The sequence below is a fragment of the Microtus ochrogaster genome, chromosome 1 (assembly GCF_000317375.1).
Source record: "Microtus ochrogaster isolate Prairie Vole_2 chromosome 1, MicOch1.0, whole genome shotgun sequence".
Taxonomy (NCBI): Eukaryota; Metazoa; Chordata; class Mammalia; order Rodentia; family Cricetidae; genus Microtus; species Microtus ochrogaster.
The window spans coordinates 122,022,937-122,045,073 of record NC_022009.1 but is presented as its reverse complement, the minus strand read 5'-3'; the positions used below and the strand labels follow the sequence as shown (position 1 = coordinate 122,045,073).

Sequence of the window (22,137 nt, the reverse complement as noted above, 5' to 3'; positions counted from 1 at the left end):
TATGGCTGGGCTGGCTGCGGGGCCACAGGCAGTGGCACCAGGATTTATCCCTACTGCTTGTACTGGCTTTTAGGGAACCTATTCTCTTTGGATGGATACCTTGGTCAGCTTACATATAGTTGGGAGGGCCTTAGACTTCCCCAAAGCAATGTGCCTTATCTTCTCTCAGGAACGTATAGGAGGTTGGGTGGGGAGATAGGTGGAGGAAATAGGAGGAGGAAAGGGAGAGGGACCTGGTATTATAAAATGAAAAAAAAAAAAAAACAACCATAGTTTGTTTTCTTTTTCAAAAATAAATTAAATTTTAAAAAAAGAAAAAGAAAAGATTCTTCTTTTAGCTATATATCCAAGAAAGAAAAAAAATCTAACCTTAAAGGATACTAGCTTAGAGTAAAAGGCATATAAATCTTAGAGCTAAAATTGACATTGTAGACTAAAGGAACCTAATAGATATTTATAAAACACTCCAGCCAAACATGACAGTGTACAAATTTTCCTGTGCATTAGGATATACTGAAATGAAGTGAGATAAATACCAGAAGAAACTACAGATAGCACAAATTCATGGAGCATGAACAAGGCACTGTTGAATGATGAAAGGGCGATTGGAGAAATAAAAAAAAATATCTTGAAATTAAATGAAATAAAAGACAACTGAGATATAATGAAAGCAGTGAGAAGAGGGAAATGTGTAGCTCGTGTTACTTACATCAAAAAGAGCACAGATAAATGACTGATCGATTTACCTCAAGAATTTGGAAAATACAGAAGAAATCAAAACCACTATTAATGCATGTGAAAAATAATAAGGGCAAAAATAAGGACATAAAACAATGAAAAAAATTCCACCAGGAATCCATGAAACATAGTTTGCTCCTTTTAAATGATCATCAAAATGTGCAAGCTCTTAATCAAATTACCTACAAGAAAGATAAAGAGGACAAGCAATGATGGCTGACGGGGGGGATGAGCAATTTTCCTTGGGGATAAAACCCTTGATAGGTTATCTGCTCCCAAGAGGTAGGCCTAATCACTTGTCTATACAAGAAACACTCAATGGGCTCAGTAGGTAGTGTGAGTGTGTGTGTGTGTGTGTGTGTGTGTGTGTGTGTGTGTGTGTTGTGCGCATGCAATCATTGACAGAGAGGAGGTCGTGCACTTGACTGGGAATGGAGTGAATTGAAAGGACGTAGAGGGGAGTAAGGGAGTGTTGACTGGGAATGGAGTGAACTGAAAGGACGTAGAGGGGAGTAAGGGCGGGGACGACTGGAAATGATGTAGATACCTTAGCTGTGTATAGGCTTTCAAAAAATAAAAAAGAAGCATAAAATATAAAGACCATACGCATATTCAATACGTATTTCAGAGTTGTTTCTATCATATTTGATTCCAAATTCACAGGGAATCATTCTTCAAGGTTTCGTGTGACTGTTTAGTTTTTCTCTAAGAACTATAACATTCTTTTCCTTTCAACAATTAAATTAAATGTAATTTAAAAAGTATGAAGAAAAAAAAGTATTTCTTTTATTTTATCAACGTGTCTTTTCACACAGTGGAACAAGAGAGCATTTGGTCTAGAACCATGCTGTGTGCTGGAATTACAACATCTGTGAAGGACCAGATAAGACGAGTGTTGGGCAAGAACAAAAACAGACGATAATCCATCATAGCGCAATGACTAACAGCTACTGACACTTGACAAATTGATAGTCTTCAATAGGCATCTTAGGAAAGTTGGAGCATACAGGCAAGAGCTATGATATGAAACACATCATGTAACAGAACTTATATAAGAAATTCCTACCACCAACTCTGAATAGAAAAGAGGGAATGCACGACACATTAGCTATTTAAATATGCTTACAGACTCTGAGCCAAGTCACAAAATAAGCTTGTTTGTTTGACTATAGAAACATCTCTCCAGTGTTGTAATAAAACTCCTGTTCAATTTATATTTTACAGCCATTGCCCCATCTTCCATAGGCAACGGCAACAGATCAATGCCATGTAGAACTTCTTGCATCATTATGTCCAAGCAAGCCTGACAGAGAAACAACTGGTACCACCCCAGAACAAAAGAGAATCTCTGACAAGTGACCACAGGCATATTCAATAAACTTTCCAGAGTTTTTTCTATCATAATAGATACTAAATTCATGTTGAATCATTCTTCAAGGTTTTGTGTGACTGTTTAGTTTTTCTCTAAGAATTATAACATTCTTTTCCTTTCAACAATCCCTCTATTTCTTAAAAGTGTTCCTAATCACTCACATGACAAATTATATACATATATAGATACATATTTTTTCTTTATAGCAAGATAGAAGCAAAGTACTAGATTTGGGGAAATGTTAGCCTACATATTCAAATTTCCTCAAAATAATTTATTCAACAATTTCCCTTCAAATAATTCATGTGAGGCTTGGAGAGCTACGGAGGAAGGGTTTACCTGGGTTCTATTCCCAGAATCACCATCATCAATAACAAGAAAACACAATATTTCTACCAGGCACTGTAGTGTACCTGGATTATTACCCCTGGAGAAGCGCAGAGGAGAATAACTGGTGCTCCTAGCTGGCCAGCCTGGTCTGCCTGGCAAGTTCCAGGTTTATGAGAGACCACCTCAGGGAAAAGGGGGTGTCATTCCTGAGTTTGCGCTTTGGTCTTTTCAGGTGGGGCATGCAGGGCTCATGCATGTGCTTTTACACACACACACACACACACATGCATGCACATGAGTGCACATGTATGCATGCGTATGTATATGAGTGTGCATGTGTGCCTGCAAGACATACACAGAAAAAATTCAAATGATAACACAGTGGGATTTCAATGCAAACTACTTAATTTATGACTCCACTCCCATTATCTGCTATCAGGTCTGGCTCCTGAACTAGCTCCACACTAAATCTTTGTGGTCTTAGGTATACTATACTGATTTTAAAAGCTCATTTCCAATTGTTCGTGACTTTTACTTCCAGCCCCATTCAAACTTCTGTCTGCCTTCCACATTTCCTACAGGAGTTCTGGCTATTTTCTCGGGCAATACATATGAAGCACCTTCTTGGAAGGCATGAAAATAATGGCAACAAAAGTGTCAGTGGGAACCGAACGGAAGAAAGATTGGGTCTTGTGAAGGAGAACCCTGCCCGTGGGTAGAAGTCAGACTGATAATAGAGTAAACCACATTTAGCCAAGTTCAGTCTCTGTACCCATTGTGACATATCCTTAGTTCAGTGAAATATTGACCTCTCCTAACTCCTTTCCTAAATACACAAAAACTGTGTCTATTTTAATAAGAATCTCATCATTTGAGACGTGTTTCTGAGGAGAGCATATCTCCATTGCTTGCAATGCCCTCTGAGTTCTCAAACCTACCAACACCTTTCAGATCGACACCATTTATTTGCTCTTTGGGTATGTGAATAAGAATTTGTTTTGAAAACAAGTTCTAGTTTAATAGAGCAACGTGGAAGTGTGAGGCAGTTAATTGTTAAGATTCGACATTTTGGAGAGAACTGACAAATGTTGCCACCGAGGAGTGCCCACAGCATCTGCTGTGTAGGCCCCACTCCAAGAGCAGGCTGTTTTTATTCTAAGTAAAAAAAAAAAAAAAAAAAAAGTGAAACCTGAGTTTGAAGGTTTGCTTGAGAGTTAGATAGACTAGATAGACTATTTCTTCACCTGATCAAAACAATGGATTTTCTCCTCAGGCTAGAAACTTCTCTCCAGAAGACTGACATTAATATCTACTGGCAGAGCGAGAAGGAAGAGGCAACAGCCCCCCTCGTTTCTATCCCCAACGCCAGTACCCACGGAACGCCTTTGTTCTCTGTCTGCATAATTAATAACTGTCTTGGCAATCAGTCATGCATTCCTCAATGGCACCTCAGGCACCCAGTGTCCTTCTAACCCCTCCCCGCAGAAGAAACCACCACAATGGCTGTGCAGTGATTTAACTCAAGACCAGTCCTTGACAAAGGCTGTGAAAACCACAACTGGTTCTGCTGCCGGGACAGCACAGAGCTGGGGCTGCCCTCCCCTCACCAGCATGGCAGGGTCTTGCTCTTATTTATCAGGAGCTGCACCAGTTTGTTTTCTCTTTATATAAGGAAGTATATAAAGTAACAGAAGTAACAGAAACTTCTGTATCCAGGCAGGTGTCACTGAACACACACAGTGGGAAAGAAGTGAAACATCTTTAGAAAGTAGGCCACATTTGGTAGGATCATAAGGGTAGACGGTCTGGAGTGGATGCAAGTGATGTGGTCCCTTCTCTCCTGTCATCCATGTGCCTCAGAAATAAATAAAACGGTGGCAACGCACGGGAGGCAAATGCCATGGTAGCCACAGCATCTTGTCCTCTTCACATAGACCGATACACATAAAATGGTAAAACAGAGTAAGTAAATTGCTAGAAATATTATCTTATTACTTCTTAGGAACTTCGAAACAGTTAAAAGCGGGATTCAATAAAATTATTTAAAAAAATTTCTAATAGTGTAACAGTTATTCAAAATTTCCATCCTGTTTGAAGAAGAAAAATAAAGTCCTCATATTTCATAGACATTAAAAAATAATCTTTTACTCACAGTATCACACGTTAAGTAAAAAAAATGCTCTACACATTGACAAAAATAAAACTCCTGAAATTATTCAGACCCAAATTTGCACAGCTTTACTTAAAAACTCAGATATGTTTCCTTTGAAACAGTCTCCTAACAGAAATGAGAAATAGGCTTTTCATCAGATATTTGGATACGGAGTAGAAAGTTGTTCTGTTTAGTCTTTGTCTGTTTCTTACATCTTAGAGGATGGTGTTGATGCCCACTACAGAGTAGAGCATATATAACCTGACACAAATCACTCCAACATTAAACAAGAACTTTTCTTTCTCAGAGATCTGAAGTATGTTCGGGTTTTCACTGTGTGTGGCCTCCGAAAGGAAACAAGGTCCCAATGTTTTCACTTTTTTCTTAAACAATCCCTCACTATTAATCTACCAGGGTATGTGTGAGAGCACTCCCCCCTTCCTGCTCTCTCTCCCCTCTCATCATAAAGGAGAAAAATACCAATGTCATTATTAACTTCTGGTGAACAATCATAAAACTTAATTTATCATTTACTATAAAATTTACACAGATCTATCTTTCATTATTTAATAATGATGCATCACTAGGGAATCATATTTCCATAATATTTTATCTGAAATAGCATAAAAGTTAAAAATGTAAACCTGTGTAGTACTTTTTAAGACCTATCTCATTCTGACACGCTGTCATCATCTCCCAGTGGTAGTTTCAAAACTAAGCCTAACCAACGACTCCAACTTAACCTAGAAAAATAGGGAGGCACATTTAATTTGTCTTACTCCAAGTTATTTGGGAATCCAAAACAATTTATTCTAACACTTCAACAATATAAAGAAAACTATATTTATAAATCTTGAAATATTCCCCCAGTAAATTATTTTACAACAGTAGACATAATTACTTAATGGGCATGTGTGACCAAAATAGTGCTTATGAGAAAATCGATGTTCATATGCTTTTCTTCTATGACATGATAATCAGAGGGTTCGTGGCAGACTGGAAGCAGAATTCCATTTCTTTTCACAAATAAAACTACAGAGAGAGCTCCTCACTCCTAAAATATAACCCACTTTAAAGTACATTTTATCCTGCAATTTGCGATTTCTAAAGCTTTCACTGACTTAGGTTTTCTGTGTCGATGTAAAATAATCATCTCAATTTATATCAACCATACATTTATATCAGTTTAGATAATCAAAAGCAGGTAAAGCTGGTGATATGGATATTTCCATAATAATAGAAGGGTTTAAAATGGAAAGTGTATCCTAAGGTCATGGACTGTAGTAGATACATCATTCACTGCGCCCACTCAGGCCTTTCCTTACCAGAACAAGGGAACACAGACAACAATTACACCACAGTCCAGCTGTAGCCCTGGTGCCACTAACACATGAGCATCTGGAGAGCATGTGACATCTTTCTTCTAACTCAGGTTCTCCAATGTTCTTCTCTGTCTTTCAGGGGCAGCAAAGGCAACACACAGCCGCTGAAACACTGGGATACCCCACTTAGGTCTGCGACCAGTCTGGGGGAGAAGGCTGAATTTTCAGAAAATCTTCATAAGCAGCTGTAGCGGGACTGGTGTCAAGTTAGCCCTGTTTAGCAAACCTCAGTACAGGAAGCTAACGGTCTACAGAGGCTTTTGGGTCATGCTACGTGTATCATTACAAAACTAAGAAGCCACTGTGGTCCTCAGTACAGCAGCAGGTCCTGCTTGGCAGCTCTGACTTTGCGGTCAGTCTGCTCATTGCCTATAGGGAAGTGGGGATGTCAATAAGAAAGTTCACCCATGACACGAGGAAAGAAACGCATGAAGGATAATGCAGGGACAATTGCCCCTGAGCAAATACCACAAGGCCCTTTAAGTCGGCTCTCCAAGAAGTAGGTTTTCTTCCTTTAGGCTTTCATTTATCGGACTCCCAGCTAAGACTGATGAAGCCTTGCCTGGCCAGTGTTAGGGCATGTGTGGGCGATAATTCAAAACATTCGGCCAGGCTTAAAAGCATAATCCCCTGTCACATTGCCATTCATCAAATCCCACTCTTCTGCAGACGGTTATGGGGAGTGGGGTGGATGTGTTTGTAAGTAAGGAGTGAGGGTACATGAACTCCAAGGGGTCGGGCAAAGAGTGGCAAATCAACTATCGAAGTAAATGCAAACACAAATGAGGCAAAGTTTTTGAAATTTGGAGAAAAAAAAAATAAAAGCAATTTTCTAAATCACCAAATCATACTTCTTAGGAAATGTAGGACCCGAGCTTCCCATTCTCTTGTTCCTTTCAGCCCATAGTCTGCTGTTTCCCTAAAGACGATGAGAGTAACTACAACATCTTCATCTTCACACATTATCCCACCTCCTACAGCCTGGTCAGGTCAGTTTAGTGTCCAGAGGAGGGCTTCCTGGGTGAGAGATGCTAGAGGAACTGAAGACAGAATACAAACGCTGCACACATAAGTTATCAGACTCAATGCCATTTAAAAATGCATTGAATATAAATTTCATGATGGAAATATTGACGCAACCTTGACCTCGTCTCTCGGTTGCAGTGTGGACAAGTCACTTGAAAATTTCAAATAATGAATCAAAGTGAAATTTTTGAGGCAGGATCTCTCACTGGGCAGGATCTCACTACCTAGGCTAGACTGGTGACCAGAGAACGCCAGGCATATGTCTTTCTCTGCTTCCCCAGGGCTGATTATAAGCAGCCATGCTTGGCTTTTTAAAAGTGAATTTTGGGGATTGAAGTCAGAGGCTCATTTATTCGGGGTAAACACTTTTTCAACTGAACCAACTCCCTAGTCTGCGATCTTCCTATAACAATAAAAATTTCATATTTTATTTCACCACATTGGTAAGGCACTTAGTATTTCTAATCATCTGCAGAGAAAACGCTTAAGTTGATTGTGACAATTAAAAAGAGACTTTTGGGGTAAAAATAATCCAAGCTAGAGAATGGTTTCTGATGTTTGGTGTTCTCATTCTTATCTTTATAAAGAGGAATTCAAATTTAAAAATAGCTGACTCATCAAGTAAGGATGATCTCAAAGTTGTACTTACTGGAGTGACGATGCTGTAGTGGATGCAGAATCCGGGTTCGGAAGGAAAGTACTCATCGGATACAAATCTTATCCGGATTTGATTTCCTTTAGAAGTCTGCTTTCCTGGCACAGTCCCAGAACCACACCAGCATCCTAAAATACTTCCATCACTGGGCTCCTCAATTTCTACAAAATCATACCTGTGAGGAAGCAAAGGGCCAGAGACGTCACTGCTTAACTAGGCAATGGAAATGTTGTATGTGCAAAGAACATCTAAGAAGCAGACAAGTGAGTTGCTCCCAAGTGTGCTTGAGTGGAGAGCTCATTGGGTGCAAACGTTACAGAGAACGAGGCGTGAAGACCCAGTTGGGAAAACATGAGACTTTTTTCCAAAGCCTTCAAATTGGCTATTAACAAACCCAAGGTTGGTCAGAAGTTTAAAACTTAAATATTTTTGCACAGAGAAATATTATATGACATTCAATCTAAGGATTCAGAATTATTCTAGTTTCTATCTTAATTTCCATCATTACTGTTCATTTTTCCTAGCTGGGGAAGATGTGTTTTGCTTAGAACATTACCAACAGTTGCTAATTAAGAAAAGCTTAGCACCAAGCGAATTCTGGGAATTCTGTTAATACTTATGAAGAGGAAGCAAACTACTGACGAGCTATTTTTATTTTTGGGGTAGTTGATAACACTTAGGCACCAGCACACATAAAAACACTTTGCTATTATTTTATCTTTCTTTTTTGCTTCTTGCCATTACATCTAAGACTTGCTAAGAAAATGCTCTACTGATTAAGGAATACATCCCATGCTTTCCCTAGCATACAGAGCAGTTTTTAAATAATTGCACATATAAATAAATAATGACTTCCCTGGTTGAAGTATAAGATAATAAAAAGAAAGTTACAAAATTTTAATGAGATAAAAGTCTGACATGTTTGAAAAATGATTGATAGATTTTAAAATACAATGTACTATAAATACACTAGATAGAATCAAAATCAACATTTCATACAGTATCTGATTTAAAGGAAAAAGTTAATAAAAATACAACATATTGGTCAACAATAGTTATGAATCTTCCCCTTAAGTAATGTATCCACATTCTTTAGCTTTATTTTCTCCCATAATCTTAGGAACTGAGACATTTTTTTAAATGAAAAAGCATAACACATTTAATTTCGGTTACTTTCTCTAATGATTTTCTTACTTTGCTTTCCCTGACCAGCTGCCTTCGAAAGAACATGGATTCATAAGAGAAGCAGTTTGGCTAGTGTTTATTAACATAGGTCAAAATATCATGAAGGACAAGAGGAAAACAAATGAGAAGAAAACATATATGTAGGTCGTGCTGTCTGATTTTGTATGTCAACTTGTTACAAGATAGATTCATCAGCGATAGGAGACTCAGTTTAGGAGATGCTTCATGAGATCCAGCTGTCAGGCATTTTCTCATTTAGTGATCAGTGTGGGAGGGCCCAGCCTGTGGTGGGTGGTGCCATTCCTGGACTGCTGGTTCTGGGATCTATAAGAAGATGGACTGAGCAAGCCATGGGAAGCAAGCCAGTAAGCAGCTCACCTCCATGGCCTCTGCATCAGCTCCTGCTTCCAGGATCTGCCTTGTTTGTGTTCCTGTCCTGATTTCTTTCAGGGATGAGCAGCAATACTGAACTATAAGCCTAATAAACCCTTCCTCCCAAACTTGCTTTTTGGTCATGGTGTTTCATCACAGGAATAGAAACCCTAAGACATAGGTCATAGTGAAAGGAATGGAAAATTTAAAGCAAGCCATTTCTATATACTCAGGTGACCATATCGGGGACACAGTAATCCTTACAATACCCTTCCAAGTATTAATTTTCAAGGTGAACAATTGCCCGTGGCACTATTTAAAGGATTTACGAAGCCTACTTTACGAGCCAATCAAACATCCCATTCTCAGGGCAACATGATGAGGGACACGCGGGGCGAAGTGGCTGCAATGACCACTCCCTCTCTCCGCCTTTCTCCTGAGACCCAGGGAGGATTTATGCCCTTTTATGTTTAACAAACAAGTCTGATGTTGTAGACAAAATTTTTGTTCTCCTGTGGGAATGTAGCATCTGTGAGGATATGGGAGCTCTTTGCTTCCTCCAAAGAATGTAAGGAGGACACCAGAGAAATAAATTCACCGGTAAACATCATTGTCAGACACCCAGCTTCTTTCAACAAAAATAAACCAAGCCTGCAGAACAGGCTGCCTCTAGTTCACACCGACTAAAACCCTGTCAATTAAACGTGCCCGACAGTGGTGAGAAACGGCGCCAAGTGAGTGTGGATTATAGAAATCCTGGTTCTGCAAGTGTCAGCTGGATCAGGAGCAGGTTGGGATAGGCAATAAAAATAATAAGACGGCAATTACTGCACCGAGCTTATCGGCTTACACTCTTGCTTCCCAAACACTAACAGAATCTTCGGATTCCTATTCAAACCCCAGATATTCTTCTAGACTCTAATTAATCCTGAAAATGCTTTGAAGTAATTATCAGACTTACTAGGTGATTACAATGTGTCAGGCACTTTTTTTAGGTGCTTCTGAACACTAACTCACAGCATCCTCTTAGCAAACCGAGCTGAAAAGGTTCTGATTACGCATAGTTTTAGAGTCATTAAATATAGAGAAGTTAAGTAATTTGACTAAGCTTATAATGTAACTAATGGTAAAGTTACAGCTTCAGTTTCAGAAGCCCAATCCCACACTCCAAGGTCTTAGAACAGCTCTTTTCAGTCTGTGGGTTGCAACCATTTGGCAATCAAAAAACCATTTCCACAATAGGGGAACACATATCTCCATTACATTTCATAAAAAAATAGCAAATTTATCATTATGAGGTAGCAATAAACATTATTTTATGGCTAGGGTCACCAAACCATGAGGACCTGTATCAAAGGGTTGGAGCATTAGAAAGACTGAGAATCTCTGTTTTAAAAAATAAGACCTGTGGGGGTGATGGTGGTGCATGCTTTTAATCCCAGCTCTCAAGAAGCATAAGCAGCTTCTTGACCAGTCTGTGAGTTCATGGCCAGCCTGGTCTATGGAGCGAGTTTCATGGTGATTACACAGAGAAACCCTGTATTGATAAAACCAACAACAAAAAAATTAAAGAAAAAAACAGAAGAAGGAGGAGAAAGAAGAGGTGGAGGAGGAGGAAGAGGAGGAGGAAGAAGAGGAGAAGGCAAAGGAGGAGAAGAAAGAGAGGAGGAGGATGAAGAGGAGGAAGAAGAGGAGGAGGAAGAGGGAGAGGAGGAGGAGGAGGAAGATGAGGAAGAGCAGGAGGAAGAGGAGGAGGAAGAGGAGGAAGAGGGAGAGGAGGAGGAAGATGAGGAGGAGGAAGAGGAAAAAGAGGAAGAGGAGGAGGAAGATGAGAAAGAGGAGGAGGAGGAAGAGGAGAAGAAACAAAGATACTACTCACTGTATTTAAAATATATCTCTATAATTAAATTTTTTTATTCAGACTCTCAACGACAGAGAAATTGTAGGTTTCTACACAAAATCTGAACATGAAGTCTTGTTTAAGGGCTGGAAAACAGAGCTATAATAAATGCAGCTGAACATGCACCTTGCCAGTTTAGATATTTATTACAGCTAACTTTATAAAGTTTGTTATTAGCAACTCTGAATTCTTTGCAGAGAATTTGGAACAATATAGACTGTCGAAGGAAAACACATAATCACACTTTCCAGGACTAACAATGAATGACGGGGAGATTCTCACGAGATCAAGAGAGCTCACCCTATGAGAAGTGGTTCAAATTGCCATAGTGTGATTTTAAATTAATCTTACTACTAAATAAAATAAAAACAATGTAATTGTATAAGTCACCAATTCTATCTATAAAACTAAAAATAATTAAGAATAAGAGAAAAAGTCAAAAAGCAATATACTGGTAACAAAATCTGTTAAGAGGTATAATCAAACAGGAATTTAATATTCATAATTAAATCAAAAATTGGCAGAAAAAAGAGAATAATAAAAAAATTACAATAAACAGAGCCACTAACTAGGTAGAAGATATAATTACACTTAGGAATGTACTTAAAATTTAGAGTTTAATGCAATTGTTCATTAAATATATTTGAAAAATTTTATGAAATTGATGACTAAAATATGATCAACTTAGTAAAGACATAGTTAAAGTAAATAACAACTCAGAGAAATTTAAAAATTAGTCAAAATTTATCAGTAGAAAAGATGAAATAAAATGGGATTTTATGAGACCTCTATTAAATTTAAACAAATATATAATCTCAATTTCTTATAAATAATTTCAAAACATTAGAAATGGTAATTTTCTCAATTAATAGCAAAAACCCCTAACCTAAACTTTGTATTTAGTTCTATGAAATGGTAATAGTAATAGTTAGCATTCAGAAGTATGGCCAATTTCACTCACATAGGCAATTGTAAAAAATTCCTTGTCTATCAATCATCAGTAGATTGCATGATTAGAATAATTGGCCTAGTATGAGCTTTATCCATAAATAAAAATGAATATGGAAATGCTCCACAAAAGTGTTTCTAAAAGTAACACCAATATTATCATAGTAGTAAGGAAGTCACCAATATGGCTCAATTAACTGCTTATTAATAATAATAGCAGAAAACTTTCAAATCTGGGTGAAAATTTCCTAACAGAAACTGACAGCATACATCACATGCCATGAAGCGAGCTCGATCCCCACAGCAGAGCACACTGAGGAGCTCTCGTTACTCTTCTGGGGATTCAGAGAAGAGGTTACAGACAAGTTTCAAATAGAAGAAGCAAAAATGTTGTGATAATAGCAAAGAAAATAAAAGTCCTTGGTTGCTTATAGATTTGCATGTGGGTGTGTACACATTTGTGTGTTGCACACATGTATGAGGCCGGAGGAAAACTTCAGTGAGATCCCCAGGAATGCTGCCCACCTCCTCTGTAATGGAGTCTCACTGTCCTGGAGCTCAACTAAGGAGGATAGAGGTTGATATCATGATGTCTTCCTCAATGGCTTCTCCACCTTAGCTGTTGTGTCAAGGTCTCCTGCTGAAGCAAGCATTTGCTGTTTTTGGTAGACGTTCTGTCCAGCAAGACCATGAGTAGCCTGTTACTCCCTTCCCCAATATTACAAGGATATGTCAGACTTGAAGTTTTCATATCAGTTCTGGTAACTGAGCAGATCCTCACCATTGCGTTCAAGCGTTTTACCAGGAGAACCTTCCCTACCCCCAGCTGATAGGTTTTGAGAGGGTTAGTGGAGTCTGAAGAGCCCAGGTGTGGGGCAGCAGGCTTGAGGTAAGCTGTGGAGGTAACCGTTCTACATCACTTATATTGGGGAAGATCTAACGAGCTCCTCTGGGTTAGGGAAGACAGGAATCCAATTTGCTTTAAATTTTGAGCTTTTAAAAAGGATCGAGAATGAATAAGATAATTCAGTAAATGGACTGCAGATAGGGCTGATATACGAAGATCAATACGTTTTGTTCATGACTTGGAAACTTCTTGGGGAAAAATGCACTGGAGATGGTCAAACACAAAGTAATGCATTAGCCAGGAATGAATGGACATCAATTGTCTGAGAAAATGTGTTACTGAATACCAAAAAGTCATGGACATGAGATAAATCCAAGTCATGCAGGCCACACTGAGAAAGGCAGGGGCACAAGCCTGGCCTTCGGCTAAGAGCCCATGCTTTAGAGAACCACACTGTCTCTGGTAAAGCAAACACAGTGAAGAATCATTGTACCTTAACGCCACTGTCTATAACTAATTCTCTACAAGTACCTTTGGGACACTCCAGAGGCTCTTTTACAAAACAAAGATATTAAGCCAGGTGGTGGTAGCACACGTCTTTAATCCCAGTACTCGGGAGGCAGAGGCAAGCAGATCTCTGTGAGTTCGAGGCCAGCCTGGTCTACAAGAGCTAGTTCCAAGACAGACTCTAAAACTACAGCAAAACCCTGTCTTGAAAAACCAAAAGTAAAACAAAACAAAACAAAAACAACAACAACAACAAAAACAAAGATATTAGTCATTAACTCAGAAAAGGTTTTAAGAGGATTAAATGAGAGAAAGTACCTGTACATGGTATTTAACAATAAACTGTTTAATGAATACTTTCTTTTGCTTTCCTGGGGCTAGGCATGGAGGAGTGCAGCTTGCATGTGCAGGTGTAACCCTACTGGAGCTTACCCTCAAAACTGGACTGCCTGGTGACAAGCTTCAGGGATCCTGCTGATTGTGCCTCCCAGCACTGGGGATACCTGGCTTTCTATGTGAAATCTGGGATATGTGAACTGGAATCATTATGCTTGTGCTGAAACTATTTTACACACTGACCATCTCCCTAACCCAGTAAATCCTAGATCTGTAAGACGATAATTGCTTTAATCTGAAGTAGAACCTCTGATGAAAGACTTAAAAAGTATGGAATAACAAGCCCCAAAGCTCCATATGCAATTATAAGCTGGGAGGACATTATTGACTCTAAATAAAATACTGAATTTATACCAAAGTACCTGGATATAATTTTGGGTACAATATGAAAATTTATCCAGCACTGATAGGTAGGAAAACTAGCACAGTTAATTTAGGAGGTAATATGGAAGATTCTCAAAAAGCACTGCAGGCAACAGCATAAACATAGTGTACATACATACAGGCAGGCACTCACACATGAACACCGAAAGTTTTACATGATGAAATTAACTCGGCTATGGAAAGATAGGTCATCTTCACCAGCTGAAGGGAGACTGAAGTCGGCCAAGGAGAGTTGGGGTGCACCCACTCAACATACTTTCTGGAACCACAAGTCTTAACATTAGACAATGGCTGATACTCTTCAGTGAAAGGTTTGAATCTCAGAACGTAGATACATAAAATATCGTAATCCTACCTCATATGAAGTGCACAGGGTTTCTGTCTGTTTGTCTTTATGATGTGTATTTTCTGGGATTGCCACCTGGCTTGTTTACTAGGACAAGTGGCTGATGAACTAAGTGGGATTCTGTCTCTCACTGAAACAAATGATTGGACAGTGTTTTCATCAAATGTTTTCATTTGCAAAGAAAGGAAACAAAACAGAAAGCTTCGTCTCAAAGGGGCTAGCGAGGTTGTCAGCTGATGCGATCAGAGCTCTAAGTCCTGCTAAGGTGATTACTTCTTATTCCACGAAAGTGAACATGGCAATGAGAAACACAGGGCTTAGAGCCTGCTTGGTTAATTCACCTCCTAGGCAGGGATAATTTGCTAAGTTTTACTTTATTCTCGTCTTGCTCCATTTCAAACACTCCTTCCTCTTTACTCTCTGTTTCTTCCTGTGTTAGTTACCCTTCCCAGGTGCTGTTAACCAAAGGTTCTGCCACAGCCTTTCGCGGGTCCCCACATTGCCAGAAAACCTCCCAGTTTGAAACCATCTCCCACAGGTCACTGCGGTTTCCTTTTTTGCTCCAGCTGAATTCACTCAGATCTTTCTCCTCTGTAGAAGAGACAAGATAGTTCTTAAATAAATTTGTGATTATCTCATGACTTCTATCCATATATTTGTACATTTTTATCTTCCTATGTATTCCATGGACCTAAATTTCCCTCTCTACATACCAAGAATCATTGAGGCATTTCACGTCTGAATCTCGTTCGTCTGATACATATGATGTTAGCAAGTCATAACTATTAGTCTCAAAGCCTTTTGCAGTAGGACAGCCTTCCATTGGCAACACTACAGTGATTTGTATAGAAGAGAATTGTTATTTCAGATACAAATATGAAAAGCTGCGCTAATTATCATACACACAGGTAAGGCTGGGAGACAATGAAATGGGTATTCCTAACAATTTATGTAGTCTAATTTCAATGGTTAAATTGTTTGTATTTTTATTTAAACGAGAGCTTAAAATATGAAAACTATATTTTGGTCTTAAAAAGAGAAGAGATCTAAGACAATTGTGAAGACAGGCTTGGCCATTATCTTCCTGACTCCTGTTCCTTTGGTTGTTTACAACTACAGTGTGAGCATAAAAGGCCCAATTGCCAGGTCTGAGAACTACAGGTCTTCCTTTGACCCGAGAGTAAGGCACACACTTCTGCTCGCTCTTGTCCTGCTGACTTCAGTCAGAAAACCTGCGAAACTTTGCAGACAGTTCTCCAGTCTCCTTGAGGGCTTCTGAGCAACTGAGTCATTGTGGGCTGTTTCAGGCTTTAGTCACTATGAGCCTCAACCTGGGCGAGACAGCATATTTCACCAGATGGTAAACATGACCGCATCTTTTGGGACAGTGATCCCAGCAATAATGGCCCTGTCATAGGTCAAATACTTACCCTATGTCACCGGGTTATTACTCAGGGGTTCCAATCTACGCAGCTGTACATCTCAGTGGGTAGACTGAGAACACGCCTGGTCGTAACTTCCAAAGATTACAAATCAATATTTTGAAAATTAAGCATGGAGTCCTCTGATGCAGGATTATCTTCCCACATCACTTGACATACTTCCTCAGAGCTCAGCCACATCAGAGCTTCTCAGGCAAAGCCTTCTGGGAGTCCCAGAAGAAGAGGCAGTGACTTCATTGCAACATAGTGCATACCACACCCACCTCAATTTTAATTTTTATTTTCCGTAGCTATTCAGTGCTTTCTGGAGGCCAAAGGGCCATCCGATTATTTATGTTCCCCTCACATGTAGCATGATACTTGGTTGATGTGCAGCAGGGTGTGTGAGTGCCGGTTGAATGGGAGGATGGGTGAGTATATACATAGATGATATGGTAACAGATTTATAGATAAGTATCAAGAGAGAGAGTTGGTAAAAATAAAATTCTACATATGGTTTTGCCATAGAAATAGCTCATATTTTTCTCTTAAATATTTTACTCTTTCTTTCACTCCAATTCTGAATAGTTACATTAAATGCAAGCTGATTTTCTCAAATGTAGCTACATTGTTCAGCGTAATGAATTGGATATAACACTTTGAAATTTGTTCTGATGTTAGTACCACTCACTTGCGTGTCATAGCCATAGTGAGCACTGAGCTCTGCAGACACATTTTCTACTCTGGTTTCACACAAGCTATGGTATTTGCTATACTATAAACCCATGGTCTAGCTTTCTGTATATTTATCAACTGGGAAGAAAGCATTAATTACATAGTCACAAGTGATTGAAATCTTGTTTTTTGATTAATCTTTTTCTCAGACCAAACATCCATCTTTCTTTCTTTCTTTCTTTCTTTCTTTCTTTCTTTCTTTCTTTCTTTCTTTCTTGAAGAAGCATTTGACTAATCTCCAATTACTAATCTACTCTTCAAACAGTCATACAAAAGGCAATTATTTCAAACGTTTTTATTTAAAATATTTTGCTATCTCCTTTCTCTATATTAGAAGCCTACAATCTGAGGTTCTCATCAGCTTACCTCAGATCATCCCAATGGACTCACAGGAACTCTGAAGTCTACTGCAAACCCTACAATCTGAGGTTCTCATCAGCTTACTACAGATCATCCCAATGGACTCACAGGAACTCTGAAGTCCACCCCTCCTGCATACCTCCTCCATATCATCAAGTTCTCATCTTTCTTAACAACAGGCCTTAACTGGCCTTGCTACCTTCTTAAAATACAGATGGAGCTGTCAATCACAGCTATTTTATTTCAAATCCGGATCCCTAGGATAACCCTTTCATCAATATGTCTTGCATTTCTTTCTGTCTTCTACACTGATATTTTCCGAGAACCTCTTATGGAGCAACTGAGTAACAGTTTGGTGGGTGGTACCAAGGAGATGTTGAGTCATCCCTGTTAACAGCCATATCCTAGGGCAGGAATTCACAAAGGTTAAAGTTGATGTCTGATGTTTATTTGCAGCTAGCTTACTGATTATCTGCAAATCTCTTCAGACTGTCTTTCTATTTCCACTTCTATACTATCAGTAGCTATTTGTCACTATTACAAAATATCTGAGACAATCAGGTTGTAAGAAAGAAGGGCTATTTTGGCCCCCAGCTTTGGAGTTTTCTATTGATGAATGATTGTGCCCCATATATCCAGACTCTGCTGAGGCAAAACAGCATGGAAGGAGAGCACAGCCCAGCAAATACTCTCCCATCGTGTACCAAAGGGGAGAAACACAGATGTGCTGGAGACACACAATCCCCTTAAAGAGCAGACCAATATGTCTTCATGACCTCCTACTAAACCCAACATATTGCCTTGGTTTCTCTAGTCTAGCACCCAGAAACTTGAAAGCATCAGAAAGATATACGATGTGAAAGTAGTTTCAGCGTCCACATGTTATGCGTTATCTTTTCCCGTTCTCCCTCCCTCCTCTTCTCCTTCTCTCTGTCTTCCTTTTCTGTCTTCATATGTCATACGGAAGCTTAGCACATACTTTTGGATGCTTGTTTTCATCTTGAGAGAAATTCCATCTCACATTATGGTTCTTTAGACAGAAAAACAAGTGTCTGAATTTTGCTAATCTTAACAGAGAATGACCACAATCAGCAACCTGTTTTTAAATTACTACAGACACTTTTTGGAAGTTCTTAATCTAGATAAATAGCAGGGAAACTGAAATTAGAGAAATATTTTCTCCTCAAATATCGCTTTAATAACATAGAGTGAAAGCCTCATTTCCACTGAGATTATCCCCAATGCCTCAGTGAAAACAAGGTCTACCACAATCCCACGAAATAATTTTAGAAGCAATAAATTATGGTTCATTCCATGTACACAAATATTTTGATATCATGAACTAGCTTGCTTGTTCAAACTGCCAGAATGGGATGGAGAGCTCCAGAGAGCACACAAAGAGAACACTTTTTTTTCAGTCAATGTAAGGATTTCTGGTGAGAACTGGGTGGGGGCTAAATGAGCTGCTTCCTGGGATATTGATTAGTCTCTACTCAGACTGGGAGGAAAGCATACTTGAAGACTGAGAATTTCATCTCTCAAGTTATTCTAAATGCTATGAGGAATAACTTCCCAGGATAAATATTTCCAAACTCTGCAGAGGGTGACAAGTGGCATGCTGGTATCACCTAAACATGAGCGAGATGCTGAAACAGAAGATTTCTTCGTTTCATGGGCTCAAGCCCTATAGTGAAAAGTCAGGTAAGATGCACACTGACTGTTGGCAGAGCAGAGGTGTGTAGTGAGGGCTGTCACAGCAGGTTCTCTGCCAGGAAATTCTTTTCACTGAACTGTCCCCAATGTTGAGTGTGCTGCAAATTGAAACATTTTTCATTTAGTAGCTAATGTTAGAGATGAATTTTAATGCAAGGGATCATTCATGCATCACAAAGAAACCTGCATAATATATATTCAACTCTAGACCTTTCAGAACATTTTTATAAAAAAAAACTTTAATATTTTCAAAACAGATTCATAAAAGATTGTTTGCATGGAAACAAAATTCTCTCTATCTTATTATATACGTATAACCTTCAAAAAGACAAAATAACAGAACTCTACTTGGTGCTAAAAGAACTGTATCTTCTCTGCAAATATAATTCACTAATTTTGTGTATTCCAAGAATGCATTGCAAGGGCTCGATGTGTCAAGAGGTAGAGTGCTTGCTTAGCATATTGTCTTGGTGTATTGATGTGAAGAGACAACATGAGCACAGTAGCACTTAGAATGGAAAGGCCTTAACTGGGGCTGGCTTACAATCTCAGAGGTTTAGTCCATTATCACCACAGCAGGGAGCACATGGCACACAGACAGATACAGTGCTGGAGAAGTAGCTGAGAGTTCCAAATCTGGATCCCCAGGTAGCAGGAAGAGAGAGACTTTTGAAAACCTCAAAGCCTACCCCCACAGTGACACACTTCCTCCAATAAGGTCACGCCTTCTAATCCTTCTCAAGCAGTCCCAACTCCTTGATGACTAAGCACTCAAATCTAGGAGCCTGTGGGTTCTAGTCCCATTCCAAGTACCACAAAACAGCAGCAAAACATCCTGCTAGTAGAAAATGACCTAAGCGAATAGGAGATATGACAGGCATCCTAAATAGACATCAGTGCCAATAAATTTAATTCTTATGCCAATTCATCCTAACCAAAATCAGTATGGTGAGTGGAACTAAATTCATTTTCCAAATTAGGTGTTCCTCTGTGTGGGTGTTAAAAACTACATTGTGGATTTGGCCTTGATTCTGACAAAACAATCACCCTCTTTTCCATATTCAAATGTTTTATTAGATTGTAGTAACCGCAGTCCTGCAAGGAATATAAGCCTCTTTATGCTAAAGACCTGAGTGTGCTCCTGACAAAAAATATTAATTAAGTCTAGAGGTGATGTGTGCCACACATGCACACGTGCATGCCCATGCAAACACACACACATGTACATACATCCTGACATACACAGACAGACACACATCCCCATAGTGACACATACACACATGTGCATGCCCATGCAAACACACACACACACATACATCCTGACATACACAGACAGACACACATCCCCATAGAGACACATACACACGCAAGCACACATATGCAGTCAAATACAAATCTGCTTCTCTCTCTCTCTCTCTCTCTCTCTCTCTCTCTCTCTCTCTCTCTCTCTCTCTCTCTTTCACACACACACACACACACACACACACACACTTGTAGTACTGAGAAGCGAGCAGAGATGCTCTAGCATTCTACCATGGAACAACAATCCTAACCTGAGAAGGTTCATACTTATTGCTGTATTTAACAACAACAACAACGTGGCAGAAGAGAGAAAGAAGTCATGAGATCAAATGGAGGGGATTTTATTAGGGTAGAGGGAACATAAAAAGTGAGCTGAGTGGGGGGAGACTGACCTTTGGGGACAGCAGAGGAGAGAAGAAAGAGGCAGAGGGGAGGGGGAGAGCCAGTGAGACAGGCAGAGAACCAGAGAGAGGGAGAGAGATAGGAGGGCAGGGCCCCTTTAAAAGGGATGCAAATGAATGTGCACAGCATGTGCCTGGTGGCCGTGGCTGAGGACACAACCTGCCAGAACCCCAAGGTCACACTTGCTACAGTCGAAAATTAAAGGAGGTTTTCTATTTTGGGCAAATCTCAGTGTTACCCACAGAGAAGCACACCCTATATTGACTTTATGTTGACTTCTAAAGCTGACTTCACAGGGAGCTCTCTTTTTGGAGGAAAATCTGGCTACCTGGCCTCCTACACTGCTCACATCTGAGTAAATGTCTGTGAAAAAGGCAAGGCCTGGCTTATCCAAGCATGTACCATGACCAACACTCATTTTCAATAAATCTTAAGCAAGCCATAACCTCCATATACCCTTCCTTCAGCCGCTGCACAGAGTCCCCTTTGAAGCGAAGTAATGAAACGCAGCATTTCAATGAGGCTTTTCCTACGGCATTGCTCTCACCTAGTTTTGATCTGATACTGAATGCTGTCTTTAGTTCCATGTCTATAGAAGAGTGGAAGACTTTTCTTCATTTTCAACACTTATTTTTCAATACACACAAAAGATGACCTTTTGGGGGGCATTATTCTGCTGCGATACACGTCTACAGTGTGGAATGTTAAATTCAGGACCAGTGGTACTTCTAGCTCCTCAAATATGATCGCCTGTGTACCAGGTGTGCAGCAACACCCCTGGGAGCTGTTGTCCAGCTGTTGTTGAATGTTCTGGAGTCTTCCCACACGATACAGTTTTTTTTTTTCATTTTTAAATTTTTAAAAATTAACAATATCAGGTTTATATACAATATACTATGATCTTATTACCCCAAATACCCTCTAGCATACCCCTATTCCTAGCAACCCTTATCTTTTTGTAACTAATCCCTATATGTTCTCATGTCCCTCATTCATTGTCTCTGTCTGTGTGTGTGTGTGTGTGTTTGTGTGTGTGTGTGTCTGTGTGTGTGTGTATGTGCCTGCCTCTCTCCCTCCTTCTTTCTGTCATTGCCTCCTTTTCTCCCTCCCTCCTCCTTCCTTTCTTCCCTCCTAGACACTGGACCCAAGGCTACGGCAGCCAGACACAGTGGTCTTCTCTACGCCAACCCTGGCTGCCCAGTCTTACGGAAACCTATCTTCTCTGGCTGACATCCAGAGCCCTTCCACAGAGCATTCACTTCAAAATACAGTTGTAAATTTGCAGTGCAAATTCCTGTTCAGGGGAAGAGAAATGGACACAACTGTTCAGCCATCTTGAAATCTTTCCAGGTTATCTGCTGTTCTGGTACTAATTGTCAGTAACACTTGTAGTTGCTCTGACTCACTGTTATGTTAGACTGTGGTAACTGGAAACAAACCTCTGTGTGTTAATGACCTAAGAGTGCTCCCAACAAAAACTAATCATTAGGTCTAGAGCTGATATGTTCTTATCCATACATGCACACATGCATGCATGCACAAACACAGATCACGGGCACACATACTCATACACAGAGCACATGCACCCAAATACAACTCCCACATGCCTTCTCTCTCTCTCTCTCTCTCTCTCTCTCTCTCTCTCTCTCTCTCTCTCTCTCTCT

General features: G+C 39.6%; 1 protein-coding gene across 1 annotated transcript in view; it reads right to left on the bottom strand.

The window, feature by feature from the left end:
- Positions 1-22,137, bottom strand: part of Pdgfc (platelet derived growth factor C) — a 144,205-nt gene that overhangs the window by 31,780 nt on the left and 90,288 nt on the right. The window contains exon 3 of the mRNA XM_005344136.3: positions 7,650-7,830. Within this exon, the coding sequence (XP_005344193.1) occupies positions 7,650-7,830 (181 nt within the window). The remainder of the gene's footprint in view (positions 1-7,649; positions 7,831-22,137) is intronic.